Source organism: Trifolium pratense, linkage group LG7, assembly GCF_020283565.1.
Source record: "Trifolium pratense cultivar HEN17-A07 linkage group LG7, ARS_RC_1.1, whole genome shotgun sequence".
NCBI classification, from domain to species: domain Eukaryota; kingdom Viridiplantae; phylum Streptophyta; class Magnoliopsida; order Fabales; family Fabaceae; genus Trifolium; species Trifolium pratense.
Window position 1 is genome coordinate 30,202,851 of NC_060065.1, and position 10,253 is coordinate 30,213,103.

Consider the following 10,253-nt stretch of genomic DNA (forward strand, 5'->3'; position numbering starts at 1 on the left):
TAACACGATGGGAGGTATTTTCTTGAACTTTGATGCATAGATAGTAGGTAGATACTTGTTAGATAGTTCTACTATTATTGGTTATTCATCGGTTACTAGTGGTAATTCTCATGTTTTGGTTAAGTTGTGGATCTTCGGGTGGGTACTTGTTAGTGACATGAGTTTAGTTGGACTAGTGAAACCGTGTTTACTAGGTGATGTAACTAAACTGGAATTGTTGGAGCCTAACAATGGCCTGAAGGTAGTTTCAGAGCAGTTTGAAGTTGTTCAAGTGACACATGGGCATTGGTTGACATGGATGCAAGGTGTGTGATGATAGCGTGCGGACATTGGTTGGCATTGATGCAAGGTACGCGGTTATCTCGATGGCTGATGAACTTCCGGAGAAAGCCAACATGGAAGTTGCACCATAAATTTTCAGCAAGGTTTCGAGATGAAATTTTTGGGATGACTTGGTTCCAAGTGAAGCAAATTCTTGGAATGGTTTAGTTCCAAGTGAAGAAAATTCTTGGGATGATTTAGTTCCAAGCGGAGTGTACTCTTTATGGTGGAGTATGATAATTTAATTTGTCAGTATAGACAATGAGAATTATGATTGTCGGTATAGACAATGGAAGCAGAAGATAATGATTTTCGTTGTAGACAATGAAGATTGAAGACCATTACAATCAAGGTGGAGATTGTTGGGGTTGATTGCAATGAAAGTCCCACATTGCTAATGAAGAAGAAAAGTCAAGGAAATTATATTTGAGAAGTCCCACATTGCTTAGAAAAGTGAAGAGTGAAGGAGCTCAAGGCTATATATAGAGACCTCAAGTTCCTTGTTTCAACACACCAAGCAGTAGCACTTGTAAACACTTTAAGTTTATATTCGTGTCTTTTTTTTTCTCTTATGCTCTTGTTTAAGAGTATTCGAGATGTAGTTCAAATATTTACTTTGTAGAGTGTGGGTGTACTTGGGTCATAGGGTAGTTGAGAGTGAAGTCTATATGTTGTAACAATTTTCATATAGTATTTATTATCTGGTTGTCGGTTTAGATAACGACCGTGGTTTTTTCTCCGGTTTTGGAGTTTCCACGTTATATTGTTGTGTTGTTGATTGCATTCTTTTATTTTCTCTATGCCTGTTTTTCCCAACAAAAATAATGAGGGAGTGCCAAAAATAGACATCTCAAAATGCAGGGTCTGTCCTGACTATTTAAAGGTCCGACCCCAAAAGTTAAAAATGAACTACTTAGGCTCTGTTTGGGAAGACAAATAAGCTAGCTTATAGCTTACAAGCTAAACGCTCTACTCCCTCCGTCCCAAATTATAAGGGAAAAAATGCCATTTTTTTTGTCCCAAATTATAAGAGAAAAAATCATTTTCAAGAATGTTTTTTTTCTTATTTTCATAAAATTAAATGCAAATTGCATTTAATTTATTCTCTCTCTCATTTTCTTAATAAACAACAACCAATAAAAATTGTTTTTACATCTTTCTATGGAACTTATTCCAAGAAAAACCCACAAAAACATACTTCAAATTCTCATGTTTTACTTTTTCTTAATAAGTGTGATTTTTTTATTTTCCCTTATAATTTGGGACGGATGGAGTATTTGGTAACAATTTCTTTAAGATTATAGTAGTTTTTGAAGCAAATTTGTCCATCAAGTCTTTTTCTTGTATATTTTTCAAGTGATCATTCTCAATTGCTATCAATACTAAGTCTTTAACTCTTTTTTATAACATACATAGACCAGAAGTAAAACTTAAAATCGAAGTTGGCTACTATTTTGATTTTTTTAAATCAACCTCTTCATTTTTTAGAGACCTACTAATAACTATCCATTTTGTTTGAGACCCCAAAAAAGGGAGGCTCGGCTTCTTAGCACACCCATCATTTGTACATCCGACCCTATCAAAATATAGTGTAACCGAACATAAAATATCCTCCGCACATTCAAAGACTAATTTCTCCCATAACCGATCTCGAAATAACTGAGATACATTTATGCTGTTGATTATTTTTTAAGGGAAATTTGTTGAGCGGCATATATATAGTGGTACATGATTGTTGTGAAGGAACAGCAGACATATATAGATAGGTGGCATGCCACGTTAAAACATTCTTTGCTTTGCTTTGCTAATTGAAAAATATATATAATTAGGAGAGTGAGATTGAGATTAATTATTGAATGGTTCGAAACGTTTCTCCGCAAAATGCGGCTACTTGCCGCCTCTTTTGTTTCTTGTCACTTATTTTGTAGAAATGACCTTTCTTCATTCCTTTCCCTCTCTTAGATAGAAAAAAATGTTACTACTACTTACACATCTTTATCTTTCTACATAGACTCATATTGTTTTATTTGTAATTTTAATGTATTATCATATCAAAACAGTTGATTTGATTTCGTTAATCACTTCATTCATACACATGCAAGATGAATAGTTTCTAACGTTATTTACTTTTACCTTGAAAATGACTTGGCAACATTTTGACCCTTAAAGATAATATATAGTGGTCCACAATATAAAAATGGTTGTATCATCAAATGATAAAACTCTATTTTTAGTTTTACATTGATTGATAGATCATCCGACAATATGTATCTAAGTGCACTGAGAGTAATATTTAATTTATAAATTAGTTTTATAGGCTTGAATTAATTAGATTTAACCAAAATTAGTTTCGGCATGATTTTAGTTTGAGTATATCTAATGTGAAACCATTCCATAGTAAAAATAGTTTTGACATTTTAGTTTAAAACTAACTACGAAGCAATTTGATGACGTTCAGAGGTTGTTGTTATTGATTTGGGGGTGAGAAATGGTGCGTTTGGAGATTTGTTAGATTCAATTTGATGGTGGAGATTTGTTTATGCACCATGCATAAATTTATTCCTTATGCATAATAACTCATGTCATCGATCACCCATCAATTATATGTCCAGGTACCAAACTCAATAATATTAGGCGTGAGTGGATGTGCTAAAAGTGTCACATTAGTTGAAACAAGAACTGAAAATATATTTATAAGTAGAATAAATCTTCACTTTACAAGTCGATTTTGTATAATTAAATTAAATTCAACCCAAATTTAAAGAGTGAATTTGAATACTAACCCTAAAAATGCATCACCTTTAAATTTTTTGAAATAAAATCTAAATTTTGTTTTGGTTTATTGAATGAGGAATCACGCTCCCGATGAAGAGCACCCCATCGGCAGCACTGAATAGTGCGAGCACCAGAGCGCACTTACAAGGCAAGGAAAATCTTAAAGTTCAAAGAACGCTTACAAAAATAATTATATTTACCTCCCTCCAAAGATACTAGAGGGACTCGAACACGAGATCTTTCAAATTCAACACTTGTTTTGGTTTTTTATCACTAGACCAAATCTTTAGAGTTAAATATAGATCATTATTGTTTTTAGTGAGAAATAAATTTTATAACAATAAAATTGAGAAAATATGTATAATATTTTATTAAAATGTACTAAAAATAATATGTTCCAACTTTGCACTTGATCCATATTAGACGCCGACTTAATTTTTTTTTGAAGAAGCCAGACGCCGACTTAATTTATCGTCTATAATTTTTTTATACAAAGGGTTTTAGAGATTGGACTCTAGATCTTCTTAAAACTACTCATGTATCCTTTAACTCATCAACTGAGATAAATGTGTAGGACAATTTGCCGTTTATGTAATTATACTTGATTACTCTTGAGACAGAGTATCAAGATGCAATCAGACTCCAACAATTAGTCTTCACAATTGCACAATAAATTTTTGATAACCATATTATAAATATGAGGTATTTTTCACAATGTAACGGAAAATTATAACAAAAATGGCTAACTCAATAGCTGAGTCCGCCATTGTCATCTTTATCTGCTTCTCCACTCAAACCATAACCTGAACCAGAAATGGAACTGGAACTTCACCAAAAGAATGAAATTAGTCTCTGTCAAAAATCTATTACACTATGTTTTCATTTCAGTCAAATTTTCTCCATATACAAACAGGGACGGATGCATGTAGGGGCTGGCTGTGGCTATAGCCACACCAGAATTATTGTATATATATGTATAACTACTAATATTATCACAGTTATTCTTTTGGCTTAGTGGTTATGTATCCCCCATTTACTCAAGGGTCTTGAGTTCAAGTCCTATATAGGTTGCTTTTTGGCTTTTAATTTCTTTTTCTTACAAAGAAATTGCTGCTTTGTTGCTAGTTAACTAAAAAGAATCAAGAATAATAGTTGTGGTAATTTTTTTTATAAAGAAGTGATCAATATATATATATATATATATATATATATATATATTAGAGAAATTAAATTATACCGGTAACATTTTAACGAATATAAAATTTATAAAATTTATCGTTAAATTTAAAATTCATATCATCTAGATAATTCATGTAAAATTTTACAGAAATTTAAAATAATTTGATATGTTATTGAAATTCACCAACATTAAAGTTTTAATTTTAAATTTATCGGATAATTTAAAATTTATCATTAAAGGTTTATACACTTTTATTGATAATACTGTTAATTTTAATCGATCTCAATAACATATTAAATTTTATTCTTTTACTTTCCTCTCAACTCTACAACTACAAATATGATTTTTTTTGTTTGTTATTTTGTTATTTTTTAATGTGTTTTCTAGAGATAAAACTATTTCTTCAACTAATCTGCAAACATTTTTTTTTAACTATAAAGTTTGTGAACATAATTTTTTTAGCCACACCAATATATTCGGTCCGGATCCGTCCATGTATACAAATGCTCACTACTAATTTTTTTTTGACATAAATAAGATATCTTTTATTCGCAACTGTATAGATTAACTTAAAATGCTTAACTCTTTTACCATTCAAAAACAAACAAAATGTTGGTAGTTGCACAATACGTATGATATATTTTATTTATAAAATTGATAATAATATATGAATTTAATTTATATGCACCGTCAGTGTAAAGTTATTTTGCACACGCGTCCAATAATATACAGACACATCATGTATGATAATTAAAAACACATGATGTGTCACATTTATTAAATGATGTGGCAATGCGTCATTGAATGTATGTGTAAAAAAAATTTACACCGACGGTGCATAATAATTAAACTCATAATATATACTATAGACAAATTTCCCAACTCTGCAGTTGTGTTTATTTAATTAGTCCTACTAATTTATCTTAATTAAAAAAAACAACTCTCTCTCTCTGTATCTCTGATGTTGCGTATGGAAAAGAGCTGTAAAAAGTCAGCGTCTCTCTTTCTCTTTCTATAAACTCATCTTTCTTTCCTTCTTTTGTTTGTTTGTTATTAACAACACAAAGAGAAAAAGAGAACAATCAGTTTCAGTTTCCAACCTCCCATAAACCTGTTCCCTCAATTATTTCCTTTTACTTCCTTCTTAATCCCCAAAAAATCTCACACACATCATATATATTAATACCACTCTTTTTGTTCTTTCTTCTCTTCTCAATTCAACCATGCATGTCTTGTTTTTTCACTAAGCATGTGTAGTAGCATCTTTGTCTCATCAACAATATCATCATCAACATCATCATCATCAAAAACTATGGACAATTATCAAGGTGATTTAACTGACATAATCAGAGCTCCCGGTACTACTACTGCTACAGCCACTACTACTGCCGGAGCATATAGTACAACAGGAACTTCTTCATCATCATCTGAATATGTTTTACAACATCTTCATGATAATCAATGGCATCATCATAATCATAATCATCAATTATTCTCTTCTTCTGATCATCTTCATCGTCAGCATCATCACCAGCACCAGCACCAGCAACAGCAACAACAAAATATGAGTTTTATTAATTCGGTTCTCGAAGGAACCAACATGAATAACATGTTTGGTGATCCATTATTCTCAACTTTAAGAGATCCATTTCTACAAGAACTTGATCATATACCATCATCTTCTTACTTCAACATCACAACAAATACTACTACTACTACTGCGGCTACTACTACTACTGCATCGCCGGCTTCAACTTCAATAATTAATGTTTCTGATGTGAGTAATTCTATTTTTGCACTTGATCATAATCATAATCATGAGATTAGATCAAATTCAAGACCATGTAAGAATATATTCTCAAACATGATTCAGATCTCTCCTAATCCAAAGTTACCAAGTAATTATGAATCTTCTTCAACTATGGCACCTTCTCCAAGACAAATTAAACAAGTTGTTTCAACCAATATCAATATTAATGCTAATATCTCAAAGGATTCTCTTCTAGATAACACAGGAGTTCAGATCTCATCTTCAAGAAATTCATCTGGTCTTAAAAGAAGGTAAGATGAGACATCATTATTAATTATATTTATATGATTAATTTTATATAATATATGTTATATTTATAAATTATATATAATAATTAATGTCATGGGATAGAAAAGAATCAAATTAATTTATGTTTGTGCATGTTACTATCATTAATTTCATGATGGTATGGTATAGTATGGTATCATAATTCAAATACTATTAGTACTATTTTGTTTTAATTTTGAAGTTGAAATTTTTTGGTGAATTTTTGGAACAAATACTGTAGAGAGAAAGTAGGGTTTGGCATGAATTAGGTACTTTTATTATTTTTCCTTTTCTAGTGCTAATTTACAAAATATCATCTCTTGCTTTGACTATATACACGTGTCAACATTAATGAATTTTGGACTGAGAATGAAAATATATATTAAGTTTCAATCATGATAATATCAAGAAGACTATATAACATGTGGTTTAATTTCTTTTGATGCTTTTCATAAGCTTTAAATTAAATTCACCTGAAAAGTTGAGTTAGCTTCTTGTCACAAATAATTGTAAAAATGACCTTTCAAGCAACTTACTTATCTTAAACTACTCTTCTATAATCACCTGAAGTTTCCTATTCTTTTGAATTTGATCATCATACAAAATAATAAACATACGTGCAATTTTAATTGAAATTAACCAAATTAAACACCTATAGTCTAATATAATAGTTTTTTCTTAGTTTTTATTTCTCTTTATATACATATGATCATATTCTTGTTATTTATATTAATTACTCCCTCCATTCCAAAATAAATAAGCAAAAAATGATCGGCATAAGATATGTATTTGGTGTAAATTTTAGACCAGATCATACAATAATTTTTGTTGACTTATTTTTATTATATTTTAGGACGGATGGAGTATACTAAAATGTGTTTGATTAATTAATCACAATAAGAGTGTGTTTTTTATTATTGAAATGATTTTATAGGCATTTCTTGTGCTTATATTAGAGTTTATCTATATATTAGCAGATTATGAAAAAAAATAAAAAAAATATTATTTTTGTGTAATGATTATTGAACAGGAAGAATCAGGCAAAAAAGGTTGTTTGTATTCCTGCACCAGCAGCTGCAAATAGTAGACAAACTGGAGAAGTAGTTCCTTCAGACTTGTGGGCTTGGAGAAAATATGGTCAGAAACCCATTAAAGGTTCACCTTATCCAAGGTAAGTTAGTTAGTAGTTTCTGATTAACAACAAGTACATAATTTATCAATTAAATAAATACATTGATGCAAAGCTTAATATATTATTAATTCATCATCATGTTGACTTGACTTTACCTAAAATCATTTCCTTGTAATGTACTATTGTGTTCCTTCCATATTTCTAGCTTGACCATTGTATATTGTTACTTGTCACACATTGTTATTTTAAAAACAACTAGACTAGCTACTTAGCTTTTGCAATTAAGAAAGCTCTCTCTCTAGTTGCTATTATTTTACGCAACATGGTATTGTAAGTGTCAGAGTAATCTTGCTGTCACAATTCACTGAGATTTAGTCTTGTCATTTTGATTTGTTGTTTTATATTTTATTATAAGAATTTATTGCATTAAGCAATTTTGTTTTGGTATAATGTTCTTGATGTATTTCATATGTAACAAAATATTAGTAAAGAAGTATATGCAGTCGGTCAATTTTTTTTTTTGCTTTCAATCCAAAATACATTCGAACAACCAATTTACATAAATCCTTGAATTCGTTCGAGTGTCGAAAAAAATTCAAGTGTCTAGATTAATTGACTACATGAATGCGCGAGTTGATTGCGGACAATAGAAAACCTCCTTTATGTTTTTCCCTGCTAGTAAAATTATTTGCTTATATTGTGTTACGGATTGCTTAAGTTATATGTTTGATGGTGTATGATTGTATTACAGAATTTCTCATTTGTATATTGCTCTTTTTGGTCTTTATGATAAGAGAAAATTTACTTTTTAAATACATTGAATAATTAATATATACCGAAGATATAACATATTAATGTTACTTAATCAATTTTTTGGTGTACTATTAGGGGTTACTATAGATGCAGCAGTTCAAAGGGATGTTCTGCAAGGAAACAAGTTGAGAGAAGCAGAACAGATCCAAACATGTTAGTTATCACTTACACTTCAGAACACAATCATCCATGGCCAACACAAAGAAATGCTTTAGCAGGTTCAACAAGATCTCAACCATCCAAAACCAATATGAAAAATTCAGAAGCTTCTTTGACTCAAAATGACACATCAAAACCAAAAGAAGAAAATCAAGAGAACAATAACAGTGATGAAAATGATTCTCCAATTGTTAACAATGTGAAGGAAGAGAATATGGAAGATATAGAGAAGCTACAGATTGAGATGGATGAAGTTGAAGGAGAATTTAATGATGGACTTTCTTATAAATCTTCTATGATTGAAAATAATCAAAGTCATGAAGATTTTTTTGCTGAGTTAGGTGAAATTGAAGCTGATCCATTAAACCTATTGTTTAATCAAGGTTTTAGTGGTAATTCAAGTACTAATGATGTTCATCAAAGAGATCAATCCAAGGGTTTAGATCCATTTCACCTCTTTGACTGGTCAGTGGACAACAACAATACCAACAAATAAGAGAAGGTTACAAGACCTAGAATTTAAAGCCATGCACCTTACAAAAAAGACCTAATTTTCAATCTTGCTTAGTATTATTTGGTGGTGGTGCAAGTGCAATACTATTCAAAGTCATATTTGGCTCTTTCTTATCGTCTCATTTGAAGTGTGTCATGTGAGGGAAGATTTAAGAAATTTCCTTTTTTTTTTTTTTTACTTATTACCACAGAAAAAGTTGAAATAGCGACAAAAATTTACAGACAGAAAAATGTGAAATATGTCTCTCATTTTGTCGCTAAGTGTTAGAGATTTCAAAATTTAGTGACCAATCATATATATTTTTTTATATCTCATTTATGTCGTTATTTCAACTTTCTCTGATAGTTATATTTTTTGAATTTCATATTGTTTGCTTTCAATACAAAACAACCAATTTACATAAATTCTTGAATTTGTTCGAGTGACGATTTATTGACCGCATGAATGCGTGAGATAATTGCAGACAATAGAAAACCTACTTTATTTTCTCTTGGTATTTATTTACAAGAAGAGTGTAAAAGAGAAAGAGTGCTATGGTTGGTTGATTGGAAGCAAACCAAACTGAGTCCCACATTCCTTTTGGAATATTGGTGGATGGGACAGAAAGCTGAGGAACAGAAGGTAGCAATAGTTGAAACAAGTACATTTTACTATATTTCAGCAGAAGACTTGAAAGCTCAGTATTGTGAGTAGATTGATGATAAAAAAGATAAGACTAGCCCTTTCATCTTTTTCAAGTGGAAAAAATTAAAATTATTTATTTTGGTGCATGTGAGGGTTAATTATCATTATTCTAATTCCAAAGTGTATGAGTGAAAAAGAGAAAAATTTGGATTCCAAGATTTGTTTGATGAGATATGAAATTTATGGAAGAAGACAAAAATAAATTTATATATATTTTAATTTATTTATAATATATATATAAAGCTTGACTTTTCATATCAGTCACCTCTAATCTTGAGATGTGTGACATGAGAGGTGAAATGCATGCTTTGGTTCCTTGGCTTTGTGTTTTTTTATTATTATCCACCGACTTGTTTGTGTTCATTGATTTGAATTTTAGAATGAAATTATATTTTTGTCTATATATACTATTTCTTAGTTATTTTATTTATTTTAGTGTTTATGTTTTATTTTTATCACAGAGAAAATGATTATAGAATTGTTAGTAGTATATGGTATGGGCAGTTTGTGTTTAAGATAACAAAATCCAGCCAGCAAAACGAGGTTGGCACTTTTAATCATTTAGCATGTGCATGCTCACCTATTTGTGCATGTTTCT

General features: G+C 30.3%; 1 protein-coding gene across 1 annotated transcript; it reads left to right on the plus strand.

Moving 5' to 3' along the window:
* Positions 1 to 5,255: 5,255 nt before the first annotated feature.
* On the plus strand, positions 5,256 to 9,890 carry LOC123899744 (probable WRKY transcription factor 35). The gene is made up of 3 exons (XM_045950955.1): positions 5,256 to 6,337; positions 7,384 to 7,524; positions 8,374 to 9,890. The coding sequence occupies exons 1-3, from the start codon at positions 5,526 to 5,528 to the stop codon at positions 8,951 to 8,953; spliced, it is 1,533 nt and encodes a 510-aa protein (XP_045806911.1). The 5' UTR covers positions 5,256 to 5,525; the 3' UTR covers positions 8,954 to 9,890.
* The last annotated feature ends 363 nt before the right edge of the window (positions 9,891 to 10,253 follow it).

Bases quoted from the DNA above. Each gene is read 5' to 3' on its own strand.
- LOC123899744 (XM_045950955.1), top strand. From the start codon at position 5,526: ATGTGTAGTAGCATCTTTGTCTCATCAACAATATCATCATCAACATCA. The intron at 6,338-7,383 runs GTAAGATGAGAC...ATTATTGAACAG, and splicing joins TCATCTGGTCTTAAAAGAAG to GAAGAATCAGGCAAAAAAGG. The intron at 7,525-8,373 runs GTAAGTTAGTTA...GTGTACTATTAG, and splicing joins AAAGGTTCACCTTATCCAAG to GGGTTACTATAGATGCAGCA.